This window comes from Phalacrocorax carbo, chromosome 7 (assembly GCF_963921805.1).
Source record: "Phalacrocorax carbo chromosome 7, bPhaCar2.1, whole genome shotgun sequence".
NCBI classification, from domain to species: Eukaryota; Metazoa; Chordata; class Aves; order Suliformes; family Phalacrocoracidae; genus Phalacrocorax; species Phalacrocorax carbo.
The window spans coordinates 2,928,872-2,947,798 of NC_087519.1; the positions used below are offsets into that span (position 1 = coordinate 2,928,872).

Sequence of the window (18,927 nt, forward strand, 5' to 3'; positions counted from 1 at the left end):
TGAAGACTACAAGATACAACACACTTCCACTATGTCCCAAAATAAGATGATCTCCTTCCCAGGAGTCTCCCTCATGCTCTGAACAGACAAATAACTAACTTTGCAACTGCTATCAGAAATCTTTACAGAGTCTACCTCCAGCCTCCTTTCTCCAGAAGGGAGTTATATTTGATTGTGTTAAAACCCCAGACAAAAACCCAACAGAAATGCGTAATAAACACATTCTACACTTCATGTGTAAGGTGATCCTACAACAGACTATATAAACTAGGATTGCTTAATCAGCACTCTTTGGTCCAGCCAACAAACGTCGACTCAGATTAGCCTCTGGTGAAGATGTTTTTACAATCTGAAGATTGATCTCAGATGGTACAAAACTCACCGAACAGTTGGCGTGGTTTATACATATTGCTCGATTACGGCAATGAACAGTGCCAGTCAAACAAAAACCTGAAACGCTCCATCTCCAGTCTTAAATTCCGTTGTTCGTGACATGAATGTAAATTGATTTCTCTACCATATCAAGTGTCATTTTTTTGTTCAATGAAACTCGCAACAGATTAATGAAAGAGATGGATTTTAAAAAGGGAAAGTATAAGCTGAAAGTAAGGCAGGGCATTTATTTTACAGTAAAGTAACTAAAGACCCCAGGAGCATGGAAGCACCACAGTCATTTAACATAGCTTCACCATGTTTTTAAAGTGGCTTAAGTATAAAAAAGGATGAAAATCTGCATGAGCGAGATCTATAAATAGCATGTGAATGTAAGTCAGCTGGTAGAAATAGTGACTTTCTTTTAGAAGTTTTAAAGGCAATAATGAGTGTGAACTGTCAAATTAATTTTAGGTCAGAGGTTTTCATTTTGAGTCTCTCCAAAGATTCTGCTGTCACACTTCATAGATCTGTTACTGTCAAAAGACTAGCAGCTGCAACGAAGAACGATACAGTGGGACAATGCTTTCTAATATAGTTTTCTTGATAAAGAATTAATTACGCCATTACAAAACCCCATTCACAGGTACCTTAACCGTCTTCTGCTTCTCTTCCTCTCTTAACCGAGTACAGGAATGGAAACTACATGAAGAGCTTTCCCCCATACATGTTGCCTCATTTCAAGTGCTGACATTTCTAAGAAAGATACTGCCCACAGCTATGCCAGATGGGGTGTATCTTCACTGCAGCTACACCAGGCAATAGGTTGCTTGGCTCGAGTGCCACTGCTGCAGGTAGAAATGTTCGAGAGCTTCCTCAGTGCATAGTACTGTCCAAGACTGCAGCCTCTGCTTCTGTACCTGTCTGTGTTTACCCAGAAGTTTATCATGTACTTTTTTGCGTTGAAAAAGCATTGTTCTCATCCCAGAAAATGCAGGAATACTTATTTGATATTTAAGGGAAACAGAGTCTGAATCACTCAGGTCCTTCAACATATTCTTATCTTCAGTGTTACAGGAGTATATCTGGTCTTAAGTCAGATTCCCAGCTCTAGCACGTACTCCCAGCTGGCCAAGTCACTCTGGCAGCAAGCAGCTATAGACAGAAGTTCTGTGTGAAAATATAATACAAGCATACCAGGTTTTAGCATGGATTATAAACCCAGTAAGATATAGCAGAAGTTGAAGATACACGATTAGCCATAGTAAGTCATTTGGATAAAAAAAAAGTGTCTTGTACTACCTGAGAAAAACCCTCTGAACCGAAGTCATGCTGAACCATAAAGAACCAATCATAGAAAAAGCATGTATTTTAACTTGGGTAAGAATTCTATTTCAGGAAAAGTCACAATGTCAGATTTTCTCTCACCTCTGTGCATTATTTTATGCTTTTCTCTCAGATATGTGAGTCCTTTTATTACCTAAAGACAAATAAAAGAGTTTCAATTTGTGAAACAGAAGAGAACTGCATGCTGTGTCTGTACAAAAATGCAACATAACAGAAATCCTAAAATGTAATTGCTGCAGATCAATATTTTGTTTTAATTTCTACCTGCAGCTCAGACTAGAACAGAGCCAATAAACCCCTTACCAGAAGTTTTGCATAAACAGCTTGTCACACAGTAGATAGAAAAAAGTAACATTCAAAAACTTTTAATGAAATGTTAATTCTGTTCTTATCCAGAAGCATCAGCTGATACAAAAGCAGAAAATCAAAGCAAACACAATAGAATGTGTTACTCATTCCAGTGCCCTGAGCTACCAAGTGACATGTACAAAGACTGCTTTTTAAAAGAAAGCAACGCACTTAATCTGGTAATATGTGTCTGTCTCATCCTTCAGTCCCAAAGTGGCAGCTTGCTGGAGCTGGTATTGCCACATCGAGACAATAACGTACCCACTTCCAGTCTTTGAGAGCGATGAACACACTTACCGCAATGCTAACTTTGCCCAGTATCTGCTCTGGAATTCTTCCAGCCTTTTTCAGTACCTGATCCAAGGAGCCGCCATCCTAATAATGAATGTTTGATTAGTCAAGCTTTAATCAAATTACTCCAAAACGTTTTTAAACAAGACCATAGCCGGAAGCCTGAATTCAGCAAGGAAAAAAATGTTGCTTTTCATGTTTAACATTGTTATGGTGCATACCTGAAAAAAATAAATCATTACTCTGTAGGAATTAGTCAGTTTTATGTTTATTTTGAACAAACATTCGGCCAGTAACAACATCCACTTAAGTAAACACTTCACACAATGATCTTCCCTACCAGTATTTCCATGGTTTGGCTCTCACTAAGGAAGTACTGTCGGCAAACAGCTGGTGACGAAGCATCAGGAATTTTACAGATTTCTGTAACTTTCAGACCAACACAATAACATGCATTTTTTCCTTGTCACAGCCATCACATGATTCTCTCTCCAAAGACAGAGTAAGGAGGACTGAAGAGGCATAGAAGATTTTGTGATCCTGATTACAAGGACAAATATTCATCACATGGGAAAAGACAGAGTTCTCTTCCCAAACATGATGTCTGCTAGTACCACCCCATGATCATAATTCAACCCAGATCCCTGTTCCCCTCATCCCCCAGATAAATCCTACACAGAGAAAGTTGGCCTCTCTTAGTTCTGCATATCCGGGGTGACTCAGCCAACTTCCAAGGATGGAGGGTTGATTTGGCCCAGCTCTCAAAGAGCCAAAATAGGAAGAAATTATTTTAAAGTTTCATGGTAAGTGTCTTGCTAATCTTATTAGTTTGAAGAAACTGAACGCATGCACGCACACCCCCGAAGTCAAATATATTCCACTGTTGCTAAGGACTTCTGAGAAGGAAAACTGTAAAAAAATGCTATTTATTTTTAGCAATTGATTCAACAATAGGCTTGTGCCTAAGTTCTAGATTCTCTAGGGTAACGAGTATACAACCAAAGAAGAAATTAAAAAGTTATTTCTCAAATTAAAAAACACAATATCCTTTTGTCTGGATCAGCATTTGATATCTACCACTACTCAGACAGAAGTCCAGCTCGAGAAAGTAATTGCCTTCCGCCTTAACCTATCCTCTGGAAGTTTTCATCACCATTTAACACACAAAGTGAAAAGCTAGAAGGGAAAGTTTTATTATTTGAGGAATAAAATCTAGAACTCTTATGAGAAGGAAAGTATACAAATAGTTATTTGATCATGTATTTTTGTAAAATACACCCACATACACCACACTTGATTAAAAATACACCAAGAGGAAAAAAAAAAGATCTATATAAATCTCCTGTATAACCAGCCTGCATCCCTGGACAGCCATCTCTGCTGAGACACCAGTATATTAACAAAGATTTCATACCAAAAGAAACATTTTTCCCCCCTTCCTGTGGACTAGCTCCAGCCCTCAAAGCGGCTGAATACAGTTCAATTGCCCAGTGTTGGCTGCAACCTCCGGTGTCTTTCCAGAGCAGACTCCAATCTTTTTGCCCATTAAATACCCGCTGCTAAGCAAAGTTATGCATTGATTTTGAATTTACGGACCTAAAAATACCGAAGACTCAAATCTTCAAGTTCCATGCCTTTTCCACCTCCAACTTTTTGTTCATATTCATACTTACGTTTTGTAACTCACTGTTAAAAATAAGAATTTTGACTGGCAGTAATTGAAAGATATGTACAAAAAAGACAATGGAGATTCTCATCTAATCTTTTATCCAAAAAGAGACCAGAGACTTCCACCTAACGGTCTGCATTGAGCCAACAGCTTAATGCCTTAATTAAGACTATAGTTTAAATAATCCACCCTCTCTTCCTATTTCATATCTGATCAATCAATTGTTCTATGTGTAAAATCTTGTATCCAGTCTGTCTTAGACCAGATTCAGCACTAAAACACCAGGTTTCATACTGCCGCCTTTTCAGCTGAAGAGATGTCTACTGTCAGATATATCACTCCTTGACAGATGCAGCATTCCCTGCTTAAGAACTTGCATACCCCGATCGCTCCTATGAAGTTTCTCATTGACAAATAGATGGAAATTCTTTAGGCCTTTTACTTCCACATATGTTTATACAACCATCATCTCTCTTTTGGCATGTGTCAACATACAACCGTTTTAGGAATTGCGGATGTGCACATTTGTGACATTTAGTAACGTATTTTGAAACAATGCCCAGTCATTTTTAGCTTCAATTTTCCTGTTTTTCATTACTGTTTTCAATTTTGACAAACTAACTTCTCTATAATTCCCAATAGTCATTTATATTTTGGGGTATGCACACCTTCCATTCAGCTAGCACATGCTTAAAAACTGGATCATGATCACTTGTTCCTAGGCAACCATCGATTTCTTCTAAAAATTTCCGTAAGAGAAGACCAGAGGAGCATTAAAACAATCACATGTACTTTCCAGAAAAAATAAGGTTTTTCTCCAAAGAAACAGTTTTTTCAGGGAAAAAACAAAAAGGTGTTCAGATTTATTGTATTTCATATTGTTAAAAACATCCTCTACTAAGCAAGTGAGGCAAAAAAATTGACTGTCCTTTAATTACAGAAAATTTACTTTTAGTGTTTGGCTCCATATGGTTAGAGAAAGGCAAACAGATGTCAAGAAGAATGTGTACTTTTCTATTAAAATGAAACACAGTTAAATATATTTTTGCCATTAAAAATTGTATAAGATCCTTCTGGGCTTGTCCACATCCCATGCACTATTCTTTATGTTTCCATTTTCTGTAAAATTTGAAGAAAGGAGACAAAGTACAGATTCATCTAAACAAAAATAAACTAGATTCACATTATCATAGCTACTAAGGACTACACAGCTGTAGCATCAGAGTGATCTGGTCCATTCTGCATAAAAGCAGAACTAAACCCAAATCAGAACAAGTAGCAGAATTGAGTAAACATTTCTAAATAAAACAAAAAGGACCATGGATAAAGGAGAAGCAATTGGAAGGCTGCATTTGTACAGCTTAAACTTCTACAGAAAAGCAGATACTGGAGAAGGGGATAAAACAGATCACATTAACCCCAGCCTCAGATTTGCAGAGTAAATCCAGAACAACTGCATTTAATTCTTTATTCATGCAGAAAGGTCTACTTTGTTAACCTAAGTCCTGTGGATGCTCAGGTTTTGCATTAATGGTCTGTTAGCAACTTCAAGCTAAGACAGCTTACTTACCATATGCTCCATGCAAATGCTGATTTCTCCATCGCTGTAAAAAGCTCCATAAAAGCCCACTATGTAGGGAGAGTTGCACTCGTGTAGAACTTGCAGCTCACGAATGATCTGGTTTCGAATAGCCGGCTTGATCTCTAGATGAATTAACTGTAAAATAATCCATTCTTATTGATTTCTTAGTGGTAAAGTGCTGTTCAGAAGGAACAGGTTGTTCAGAGAGGTTTTCAATACCTAGCCGGATAAGGCCCTGAGCAGCCTGCTCCAATCTCATCCCTGACTCTACTTTGAGCAGGAGGTTGGACTATATGACCCTCTGAGGCCCCTTCCAACCAGAATTATTCTATGGCTTAACTGTAAAACAATCCATCCTGATTTTCTTAGTGGCAAAGGGAAAAGAAAACACTACAATACAGCATGAGAAAGTTGAAACATCAGCACCCATGAAAAGGTGGGATTTCCACCTCTTGATTTCACAAAGTACTTCTCTAGCAGAAGCTCTCTGTCCCAGCACATTTTCTTCACTTAACTGGTTTTTTACGGATAGTTCAGAAACTGAAGCACTTTATGTTGAAGAAAAGCCATTAACAAATCTCTAAAGGAAATACGTCAAAGGCATACTGACTCAGAAGCAGCTGCTGAAAAATATCTGCACAGGTGTCTGTAAAGCACTAGCAGAAGGAATGGGCTGAACCTCAAATTAAAAACTCCCCAAACTGAATCTAAATCTGAAGGGAGACTACATAAACTACTTCGTTCCACTAGACTGCTTACCTCATACAATACAAGAATTGTGTTTCTTTTGTGAAAGGGAACATTAAGTGATGTTATGGAAATCAAATTTTAGTCAATATAGGAAAGAAAAATTGCAGTTCAAACAAACATCTTGGTTGCATCCAATATTAATAAATTGGGGCAAAATTTCCTGTTAAACCCACAGTAGGTGAAAAAAAAAATCAATTAAATTGATTTAGTTCAAGAAAACCTCAGTGGTTTATATATTTCATAATTCTCACACCTCAGAAGTGGGCATTTTTCTTTGCTGCTCTCCAAACTGTCACTGTACTGAGCACGGTTTATTCTTAAAGTCAGTACATGCACATTTCCCTTTTGTTTTGCTGAAGATGACAGTGTACACTTTAAAAAAAAATAACCTGAAGTCTTTCAACTTCTCAATTTGAAAAATGGAAGTTTTCAGTCTAGTATAACAACGGGGTCTGGGATTTGAGTGTGACCCATGTTTCATCCTTCTCAAAGGCTAGGTTATGTTTCCCCATGAACTGCAGCACCCTGCTGCCACCTCACCCACTGCAGTGCAACAGCATGTCCCCTGATGCACTGCCTAATAACAAGTGCCACCTGTGCAAGTGACTTGGCTCCTGGAAGGAGGAGGCATGAGATACCCAAACAGAAATAATCAGGTAGTGTCACAGATTCATCTCCCTTAGCCTTCTTGGTTCCCAGGGATACTGAGAGGAAGTGAAAGCTCCTCACAAACAAAATGAGAATTAAAACATCAAGCTATTTCAGTTTAAAAAAAAAAAATTTCAGTTCTCTTAACAACTAGGTCACAACTGCCACCGGTTGTAAAGCATAAAGCTGAACCATTGAAAAATGCTCTTGCCAGAAGTACCACCTTTTGCACAGAAGCCACCTGCACCCCATGATGAAACTATAAAACATGAGATGTCACTGTACTCCAGGGTATTCCCTCATTCTCAGTTTTTTTCAGTTCTCATTTTTCCTGGTATCATCCAGAGACTCTTTTCTGGCCTGCAGCTAGGAAGGAAGATCTTAGGACAGGTGATATCTTTTCTGTTCCTCTATGTTTATGGCCCAGAATACAGGATATTGTCACTCTTCCCTAATTTACATCTTTCCATAGCTTCTTTTAGGCCTTCTACTCATCAGTGAGCCTACCACATTTTCTCTGAAGGATATATGACCAGCAGAAAAGATTGTATTTGTCAAAATGGGGAGGGGGGGGTTTTAGGGTGGAGAAAAGGGGGAATGAATGCCAATCCTTTCATTACTAACAGAAGGGACACTTTCTGAAAAACTGGGAAGTCTAGGATAAGCAAGTGCAACCTTTCCTATTTTTTGAAAAACATCAACTTCTCTGAAAGTTGATATTAAATAGTCTTTTTCTGGTGGGTCAACACCACTTATTTCTCTAAATAAAGTCACTGTATTTCATGAGGGACAACCTCCTTAATAAAAATCATCCCTAAGTTCCTATTTTTGAGGCACTCACCTTTCTTGCCATTATGAGACCAGAAGGCTTGTGAGATACTTTGAAGACCACACCACCATTTCCTGCTCCCAGCTCACTAATCTTCTCAAAGTCATCATCCTTCAGCTCTCCAACTTTTTGTTTCTGGGTAAGGAAAGCTTCAAGGCGCTTTCGTTGCTGCTCATCCAATTCTAGTTCTTCCAACTTCTTCTGAAGCGCTTCCAAATTTGTCCTGTACAACAGGGAAAGAACAGTTTGATCATTAAGCTGCTTGAGCTTACTCAGCAGTGTTGCAAGAGGAAGCACTGAGGTCAGAGATTAAATCCACTACATTTTTGCACCTATATACATTGTCTAGAAGGACCCAACTTGTACAGTCACCCTATAAGACACATATTATTGGAACTCTGATTTAAGTAAACAGTATTTTATTCCAGATAAAACAATGACATAAACACAAACAGACAATATCCAGTTTCCCCATCTTTGAGGTTCTGTCCAAATTCACACATGTTAAGCTTTACTACCTACAGGAGTGGCTTAATGACTCAGCAGTTATGATCAGGGATCTCACGAATCACAGCACATCACTCCACGCTAATTTTAGTTTCGCATTTTCAAAGACTTTTGTAATCTCCTACGAGTTTGTCCAAATGTTTTATCTACTGATTTTCACGTATCTGTATATCTAATAAGCCATTCAGAAGCTTCTTATTTAGATATCAGTAAAAAGTTGTCAAGCACAGCCAAACCAATATGCATTAAAAACGCAGCCTGTGCAAATACAGAAGTCTCTTTTCCCCAGCTAAACTGGAAAAAAACAGCCCAAATGTTTTAAGATTACCTTTTCTCTTGTTTAAGGGCACATCCACCAGAAACCTAGGTTTAACATCATTAAGCAATACAAAACAGAAATGCAAAACTCTCGTCAAATTTGGGACTACGGGCAGAAGTTCAGTTTCCCAGGAAGATTTTTTAAAATAACTTCAGGTCCTATGAAAATGCTTCACTCCAATAATATGACAACTTAAAAGCTCATTTAAAATTTCTTGCTTCCAGTTGCAACAATGAGTTGCTGCAAGAGTAAATAATTAACAACAAATATCTGTTCTGCTTAGCTAAATTTAATGCAATGTTCCCAGGGAGTAAAGTCTTGCTAAGATGAGAAACTTGAGGAATAGAATCGACTTCTTCAGAGGCTAAAGCACCTCCCATTAAAAATAAAATTTCACAAATAATCAAGAAAGCTATTTCTATTCATCAATTCATAAAATATCCACTTTCAAAACATGCAGTACAAAAATACATTCACCAAATGCCCAGGAAGGTGCTGGTCAGTTGAGATGATACAAGTCTGATTCTCCAAGAAGCAGCGACAAATAACGCCCAGACTCAGAAAGACAGAGTTATAGGATGAAACCTTCAACTCGTCCATAAGAGAGCCTGCATTTCCAGGCAGTATAACAGTCTTGGTTTGACTGTGGCTAAGGTTTAATCGAGGCAAATAAAAAATCATATAAATATTCACAGCTCTTCCGTACTACACCATCACTCTAAAAGTTTAAGCAATGACACACTCCTACTTCATTTATCAGTTGAAATATGTCAGACAGGATGCAATTGCTAAGCTAACTTAGGAAGTGATAAGGCTTAGAAGAGCTAAATAGAGGAAATAGAACAAGACCTTTGATGGAAATGTGAGTTCTGTTCAGTCTGTTATTTTGACACTTTAACAGTTCAAGCATAAAATTATCATGCAACACTTGTGAGCAAGTTTCACCAAACGCTCACCCTGAGCAAGGGTGATTTGGCAATGAAGCCCTACACAACTAGTAGAAATGGAGAACAGAGATCCCCGATATCTTGGGGGCCACTTACCAAGATAATATCCTTCAAATATTTCTTTATATTAAAAGCAGAACAACTTTATAGTTCACATTCAGCCATTAAAAATAAACTTTGTCATAGTGACTTACCTGCTTTTACCCTGTGCTTATATCAAAAATCATGACTGCCCAGAAAACATGGCCTACAAAACTTATTAAATCAATGAGACTGTTTTATTGGATGCAACTTTTGCAGAGACAGACCTATTATTCTGTATCACTGCTTCACCGAAGTTAGGGCCACATAGACAAAAGCTCAGCATCCACTACCTGGCTTCTTTTAAAAAGAGATCCAAGGCAATTTAGAGCACACAACAGAATTTGAAAGAATGTCCAAATAATTCAACAAAACTGTTGCTGTTAAACATCTCTGAAATCCAAATATAGCAAGCTCCTAAAAACTAACTTTTCAATATTAAATGCCCTTTGATATACAGGGCCATATCTTCAGGGGAGCTCAGCAAACACTACCTTTAGCTCTCTCTGAAGTCTGCATATGGACTTAATGCCAAAATGGAACAAAACTCTCCCCCAAAAAGTCTGAACTTAACAGGAAATTTCAGTGTCCTTTGAAAAAAATCTGGTCCAGTAAGCCACAGCAACAAATTACCTTTATTTACAAGTTTTGAGAAGGAACTTGCTGTCATTTTGGGGATTGCTGAAGAAGGCAGGGCTGCTCATGTGAAAAAAAATAAAGAAACTAGAGACACAGAAAGAGGATGCAGCAAGGCTTTCCTTGCTCTGTTTTGATTAAAACAACTATTCAGTTCTTCTCTCAAGCAGAAGGGGTTTTCTGGGTTTGGAGACAGAGATGCTTGAGCGCATGACTTGGAGCAGACAAAATGCTAGTGTGATGAAACAAAACACTCGGTCATGCTGATGCTTTAGAAACAAAAAATTTGCTAGGATGGCCTTTATCACATTTATGTTAGTCTAACGTATGTCTGTGTAAGGCTTCCCCCCCCATTGCTCTTTTCGATCTCAATAAACTTGGCATCCACTCAAAATACAGGCATTTCCATGCTTTGAAGTATAAACTATTGTTGGGGTCCTTGCTCAAACACTAGTCAGAAGATTCCAAAGGCTCTCACAGATGGAAATGTACTGGTCCCATGAACCTCAGCACATCAGGTTTCTCCATCTAGAACGTGGCCACCAGCAAAATCACCAGAATGGCCTATGCTCTAACGGCAAAACCTTCATTACTTGCAGTGACATGCAAGACCATGACAGCAACAAAGTTCTCAGATCTCACTTGAAATTTTCAGGACCAGTTCTCCAACTGTAAAGTAAATTGATTTGAAGACTTTGTGAACAATATTAACCCGATAAATGCATTGTCAGAATTACTATTCAGAACATAGCTATAAACAACATCTCCAGTTCGTTTTACTGTAATTGCATAAGAGACATCAGGACAGAATTTATTTTCTTCATTCTGGTCCTCTGCTTGAAGCACTGAATATTAACCTATTTCAAATGTAAATAAGATAAAGAGCATTTGTTATAAAATTGGTGCTGGTAATCTACTCTCAGTATTTCTAGGAGGCAGAACTTTCCTAGTTTCAATTTTGAACTTGAACTACTGTGAGAATACTATCCCCCGGCCAGTAACTATGACTGTTAACTGGACCCTCACCGTCTAAAAACATCACAGCCAAGTTGCAGTGCAAAGCACATACAGAAACAGGTGCAAAGGTAAAACACTACATATGAAATTTTATGAATGAAACTAAACACCAATACATCCAAAATACAGAAGAGGGAATGCTTCATCACTAGGACACCATGGAAAAGTTCAGGAACCTTTGGTAGCTAAAAGTAGCACCATGCTAGTGTGCTAATGTCTGCCCCCAGAAGGAGCATAGTAGTTACTTAATCTTATATAAAACTTTTATTCGGAGACAAAGATTCCTATTAAAATTCATCACCATTACCTGCTGCAGTCTTGGAGTTGTTTTTTCACTGTCAGAGCACTCCGCCTTTGCCAGAGTGCCATCAAAGGAGGAAATCATCAAATCACCTCAGTGCTTCACTGTTCCAAGCACTACTCCAAAGCACTAGGTTATCATTTAATTTATTGCTATCAGTTTTAAAGCCAAGCACATACTAAACATACTGCACTAGGGAAAGAATCCAGCTTTCGTAATGCGATCATCTGAATGAAGCCACAGGGAGGTCAGTGCTGTTTTCTCCATTTGTTAACGAAATGGTGTAATTTCACAGAACACTATAAATAAATATATTCTTACTCAGCTAGCAGAACTGGGTAAGCATGCTGTACAGCCAGCAGACAATACCACTGTAGAAAGCCTAGTGTCTGGATTTCAGACACAATTATTCCAAGATCTCTCTCTTCCAGACTAAATGGGTAGTTAAAAATTATACAATCAGGCAAGTTTTTGCAGGAACTGTTTGTTTCACCTCTCCCAGTGCAGCACCAGGTACCAGGTGCTCTAGAAGGGGAATTATCTCCGTCCACACTTGATCAGGTAGGGTCCTTCCTATTAAGTCAACATTACTTCTTCCTTTTTGTACTCAAGGAAGCATGCTGAGAGTGCAGTGTCCTCCACCTAGTCACGCAGCATTTCTGTAACCTCAAAAGTTTAAAAAGAACACAGGAAAGAACTTGAGTGCAGTTTCCTACCAGATACGCACAGCCACACGCCACCTCCCCACAAAACAACGACCCCCCGATGTGTGTGGAGAAGCTTCACCTCCATCCCTGTCAATTTACACTTTGCAAAATCCCCGTTTTAGAGGCCAGAAGATAACTGCAATCTGACATTCTGGAAAAACCCACATCCACCCCTTCCACAGCCAGTTTGTGGAATATCACAGAGGTAAGAAAGGTTTTCTGAGGAGAATCACAGCATGGGATACTGGGAGCTTGGCAGACTCAATGCCACCTCACCTGGATAGCAGCTCACCTAAGACCTTCAGAAATGTCTCACCTATCCCAGTATCTCACCTCCTGATAATGGCCAAAAACGGATGCTTAGGAAAAAGAACAGCGGGTAGCAACAACAGCAAAAGAAAGTAAGCGCACAGCAACACTGCTAGTTACTGCTGGACCAAGTGATCTGTTCTCTGCTTCCCAGAGATGCACGTGATCTCAACCACAAACTCAAACCTGAACAGATATGACATGTCACAAATACCATCCCTGCACCAGCTTACCAGGTCATTTTTTGAGTCTGTCATACTGTTCCCTTAAGGTTTGGTTGTAGGTTTTTTCATATTAACTTTCCTTTTAAACATAGAAACCCCCCATGATTTACAACCACTGTAAACATGTGTATCACACACGGGTGAGCACTGCAGGTATGAATTAGCAAGTTCGGGGCTACAGAGCAAACCTGTATTTCCTAGTCGCAGGTTGGGCAGGGGGAATAACAGATTCTGCACAGCGCTCTCACCCTATACACAAAGGTGGGCAGACGGCAAGAAGAGACTTCTCAGTTCATGCTTTTGAGGGCAGCCGCCCCAGCACTGAAGAAAGCACTCCTGGAAGAGATGCATTAACATTTTAGAGCATACTTGCTCTCTTTGAACCAGTAACGAGAAGAGCAATGCTGCCTTTAGCCTGCTAGTACATAGTGTCAAAAAAATAAGAAAATAAATCCTTATTCTCAATTCATACTAATAATAGTCCAAATCCTATGGAATTTTCTTTAATTCCCATTAGCGATAGGTTAACCATACACTGAACCCTAAAGGCTACATTAAAGATGCACTCAACCCTGAAGTCTACTTTAGAGAGAGAAAAAAATATGGTAGAAGGAAAAAAGTCTGATATAGTCTTTAACGGTAGTTTGTCAAATAGTTGTTCAAAGTTATTACTATCAGTTTTGCAAGCTGAACAATTAGTGTGAGTGAAAGCATAAAGTAGTACATTCACTTTCAGATCTACTGTCACACGAGGATACAGGCTTGGGGGTTGTTTTCCAGAACAGTGACAGTAATGCTTTCCCCAAGCCTACACAACTGTCAGTTTAGAGAAGAAAGCAGGCAGTTCACTACATAATTTCCATGCACAACCTCAATCAGGGAGCTGAAATAAAGTCTTAGGAACATTTAGACGTTCTGCGGTTTTGAAAAGGCAGACTACTGTTTTGCATGACTGTGCCAAACCTGGGCAATAAGACAAATTTTTATTTAACTTTAACAAAGAACAGTTTGCAGAATAACATGGAAGATAAAAGTAATTACAGTAGTCTCATAGCTTAGATGCCTCTGTCTGTGCTAACTCCAGTGTAGCCTCCTAAAACTTGCAGCTAAAACAACTCAAAAAGATTCAAACTCACTGTAAGTGCAAAGGAGACTTTTTTGGAAGAATACACTGTTTTTCAATTCCTGCTTATTTTCAACTCTTGCAACATGTTAGAGGCCCTTCATAAATTGCCCTGACCTGGGATATGATGGCCCAATACACCTGCTCATTTCTAGCATGAATTTTAGCATCGGAAAATACCATTCCACCTTCATGATGCAACAGACATGGCAGGACATATTTTGAGGTGTAATACTGCCAGAAGAAATTTACCCAGTAAGAATAAGAAGCAGGCAATTTGATTAAAAAAAAAAAATCTATTTCTGAGTAAAACGTATGTAAAACAAAACTATTAGAAAAGTATTGTTCTGTCCCAAGAAGTATCCTGCTAAACTAATTCAATGTAAGAATTATGATTTTTCTAAGAGCTGAAAGAAACGACGATCATGCGATACAACTTCAAGTCTCCTGTTGAGCCTCCATCAATGAGACAACTTAACTTCAAGAACTCCTCATAGGCTGAGCTGCTGGGTCAGAATCTTTGCTTTAAGCTTCCTCCCTCTTTCGCGTTAGCCTAACCCCTATCCCATTAAACATTTCAGACTCTTTTTTTCTTAAGTAAGCTGAAGCATGCCAAATAACATATTTGAACTGTGGATCATGTTCACCAAAGAGAATAAAGCCACAGATGCAAGCAGGGGCACAAACAGGCAGGTATCAGATTCACGCCCTGGGTGCCTCTTCCTACCAATTTCTTTGCAGCTGTTCCCAGCCACCACTTGGAGTCACAGCCCTTTATCCCGGGGTCGGCAGCAGCTGCCAGCAAGGCTCAGGCACCCCCTTCGTGTATTTTAGCTCTGTGGCTAAACAATGCAACTGGTGGGTTTGGGGTTTTTGTGCTCAGTTGAAAGGCTTCCTCAGGACATACTGTAGCACTGAGTTCAAAGTTTGCCACAAATAAACTCTGCCATCTCAAAATAAGAAGTTCAAGAGCCGGATCCCCAGAACAAAAAAATCCAAGTTCTCATTCTCGCTTTCAAAAATATCTGTGCACCTACCACTGATCTTTCCTAGCCAGCACTACATGCAACCAGAAGATAAAAGCCACAGGGCAATTAACACTGCCTTATGGACATAAAAAGGAACCTATTTATCAGGTATTTAAAACAATGCAGAGGATAAATAGAAGTTATAAAATTCCGATCATCAGCTAACACACATATTTACACAAGCCCTGCTTTTCCATTGTTTCATGTCTCTGAACTCCAAGTTAGATTTAATTATAAAAACAAGGGATAAATACATGCAACAGTAATGGCAACAGCATCTTCATGACTCCCTTATGTGGTAGATACATAGCCTTTCAGAGACACTACAATTAAAAAAACGATTAATTGGTTTAAAAGGCCCATGGAAAAGCCAGGATTAGAATCGAGATGCTTTCTGTGCAAGAGCTGAGCAAGGAGCACAGAAGCACAAGCTTCATCAAAAGTTAACACATCACGGACTGGAAAACAAAGTTGCCAGAATGTGCAGACGAAAACATAAAAAACTCCTCATAACTGGGATTCAGAAAGAGCCATGGATGGAAGGTTTAGATCTTTGCCTACATTTGAAATGGATGGACTGCATAGCACAGAATATTTACTAGTATTGCCATTTAGAGGATAAAGTTAGTAATTTTTACTTCATATATGTATAGACTGGACCAATACATATAGAAATATTCACATATAAACACACACATCTATATCCAGACAGAATATTTTTTCCCCATGAAAAATGCATTCTGCAATTGTTCCATTTGCTACATTGAATCTGCTGACTCATCTTCACATTGAAAAAAGTTCTAGAAAAGCACAGAACAATGCTGAGCTGTATAAAACATTGAAAGAAAGAAGAGTTGCCAGGAAGTTTCAACAGTTTTAAAAACCCATAGTTTTGGTTTGGTTTGTTTTTTTAAGATTATACTTGTTCATCCAAAGAATCACACACTGCTGCAATATCGCTGTCCTAGTTCTCAGCCTGTAAAGTACAATAATCTGCTTCTGTTCTTACTCCGTTTGCATATGTCACCCAGTCACAGACACCACCACATACTTCTGCTGGATACCCGTGAAGCAACTGAATCCAGGTGAAGGACAGCATTCTCCGCTGTCAGTAGGCAGAAGTTCTGCTGGAATTCATTCTCGTTCAGACAAGACTCAGGAAGACAACGGCTTTTCAACAGATGCTTGCAAAGAGATACTGAGCAGCGAATTAGTCCTTCCCAGTTGTTCAATTCCTGTGGGCACTAACTGGCAGAAAGCCTCGGACATACGTTCCAAAGCAAGATTGCTTAGATCTTTGAGCTTGACAAATAAGGTTTTGTCTAAGTAACAGTGAGCATAGATCAAATCAGAAGTAATCTGATTGCTAATTTCTAGCAACACATTAGTAAGTGTTCAGAAAAAAGAAAATTCCATTGCTTCCCTTAAAAAATTTTAAGAAATCTTTGAGAGAAATAACCTGTTCCCCAAAAATTCAGCAAGCTAGAAACTGATTTTGCCAACTAAGATTGCTTCCTCAAAGAGACATTTCTGTGTTTTGGCAGTGGAATCTGCACACTTTATAAAGCCCAGTCAATCCCCAAGGCAATGATGGGAGAACAAATGCAGCTGTAAAAAGGGTAACACAGGCAAGGGGGGCGGGGGGGGGGGGGGCAGGGTGAGGGTTTTTTTACTGGAAAATTTGCAACTCGACAATTTAAAGGGAACATCTAGGTTTACCATACATAAAAGAAAATCCCTTCCCCAGTTCACTTAGAAATGTTTCTGTATACACTGAAATAAATAAGTTAATATTGACTAAATAAGTGGCTGATTTATTTCCTGTCTCATGTAAATTCCCCACAATTTTCATGTTGGGTTTTTTTTTAAGCCAGTGCTAAAGCAAAGACCCTTTGCCCAGATTAACAGCAGCCCTGTTGTTATGCCAGTAAATAATTCAGCTACATACTGGGTTTATCTAGTCCCTTTCAAGTCTTTTTTTAAAGCCTTATTCAGCTACTAGATAACACTGGAAGGTCTCAGAGGTAATCTGTTCCCCTTGAGACACAGACCCGAGACTATACAATTAAAAGATGTGCTACTCAGAAATTGTTGTAATTACTTAATTTCAGCACCTCTCACTAGTATCTCTCAGGCTCCGAGTATACTGTCATTTAGTCCTGCAAAAGCCTGGGCTCCTGCCAAAGGAGGTGGCTCGGCCTCATTCTGCCCCTCGCCATTCACTCCTAAGTAACCAATCCAGGTAACAGATTCATTTAAAAATTAACTAAACAATACTGCAGGTTTTCAGCCAGATTATTTCCCCAATTAAGTTAGCATGTGGCTACATCAGTGCTGCTGCAAGCGCAAGAGGACAGCCCTCCAAAAACTAAGTGGGGCCTCCCTGGCAGGTAGGTATCAGCTCTTGCAGTGAGTCAGGTGCATGTGCTGCTCTGGCTGAGAAAAGAAAAGAAGCATCAGGAAGACACAGGCACAGCAAAGAGGACTTCTGAACCACGAGCAGGATCTTGCACATGCTTAATTGTGAAATTGCAGCTTTTTAACCAGCTACAGAATTGGTGCCGTAAGGGGCAGAAAAGAAAAAGTGGCTGGATCCGTATTTACAGCCTGCACTTCCCCTACCTTTCCTCTCACTGGAATGCCACAACATTTCTTTTTACAGCCAGTTTTTCTTTAGCTCTCCTGAACTGATATATGCTTTTTGAACAAAGACAACATCATAATAACTAAAGGATGACTCCATTACTGTCATTATGCTTAAATATAAGTACATAGCAAGACTTGGTATTTACTGTTACCTCAGTATTAAGCACCTTAAGTCCTTCCTACGTCCATAATTGCATACTAAAAGCTGCCTATCAAGTAAGACCAGCACAGGTCAATTTACCACTTATGTTGATTTCTGTACTAGCCACGTACACTTCCCTAGCTGTGAATATCTTTCAGCACATGCACGCAGAGTAAAGTGATGCAGGCTCTTACCTTCCACTATTTTATTATAACAGATCATATGTTCTGTTAGCTTCTTAAGTACTATTAACATGCTACTTCTAATTCAGTGAAGGACTAGGGACAGGCTCATGCACACTTAGAGAATGCTGAGTGAGTATGTTTTAATCAAAATTTGGAAGATTTAGTGAATAAGAAAGGCTCACAGTTTTCTTGGAATTATCTGGCATTTACTACTGCCTGCCTAAAATTCTCATACAACATGTATTTGTAAGCTTAGCTAATCCTTCATTAGGAGGAGATGAAAAAACGAAACATTTTGAATTTTTCCTTAAAAATATTTACAAGTTTGCAGTAATTCAATATACACATTCAATGCAACTGCAATCCAGCCAGATCAGTCATAGAATTCCAGGGCCTAATCTTCCAGAACACCACACACGCACGAAGCTCCTCTGAAGTCAAAGACATTCCAGAGGGGCTGCCCCTCCTCAGAGACTTTTTGGTTTTAAAAACAAAGAACAAAACTCCCTTAAAACAAAGGCAGAAGAGACCCAGCAAGCATTAAAACGAACAACTCTGAAAATCTTCCTTCCATTTCACCTAAACTCACAAAAAACTTACTCCATGGAAGACACATCCTCTTGGAACAAGGTCTACTGCCCACTGGTTCCACTCCTCCCCTCAATGCCACTCCATTACAATGCAAACTTAAAGACCAGAAAAAAAATCAAAATGAAACAAAAAGAGCCCACACTAGAGATGATGGGAGACAATCTGCCTTTCTACTCCTACAAAGCCCAAAGTGGTTTCCTTGAGAAAGATATTGAAAAACAGGAACATTCAAGATGCCTGGTAAGTAAGCAACTATTTATTTTGCAAATTGCCATACAAATTGAAGTTCAAATCAGTTTTGCATAATTTCCAAAGTCGTCTTTGACTA

General features: G+C 39.0%; 1 protein-coding gene across 1 annotated transcript in view; it reads right to left on the reverse strand.

The window, feature by feature from the left end:
* Positions 1 to 18,927, reverse strand: part of MAP2K1 (mitogen-activated protein kinase kinase 1) — a 39,791-nt gene that overhangs the window by 14,844 nt on the left and 6,020 nt on the right. Inside the window, exons 2-5 of the mRNA XM_064456053.1 lie at positions 7,849 to 8,059; positions 5,598 to 5,744; positions 2,365 to 2,442; positions 1,801 to 1,852 (exon numbers count right to left, since the gene is read on the reverse strand). Of these exons, the coding sequence (XP_064312123.1) occupies positions 1,801 to 1,852; positions 2,365 to 2,442; positions 5,598 to 5,744; positions 7,849 to 8,059 (488 nt within the window). The remainder of the gene's footprint in view (positions 1 to 1,800; positions 1,853 to 2,364; positions 2,443 to 5,597; positions 5,745 to 7,848; positions 8,060 to 18,927) is intronic.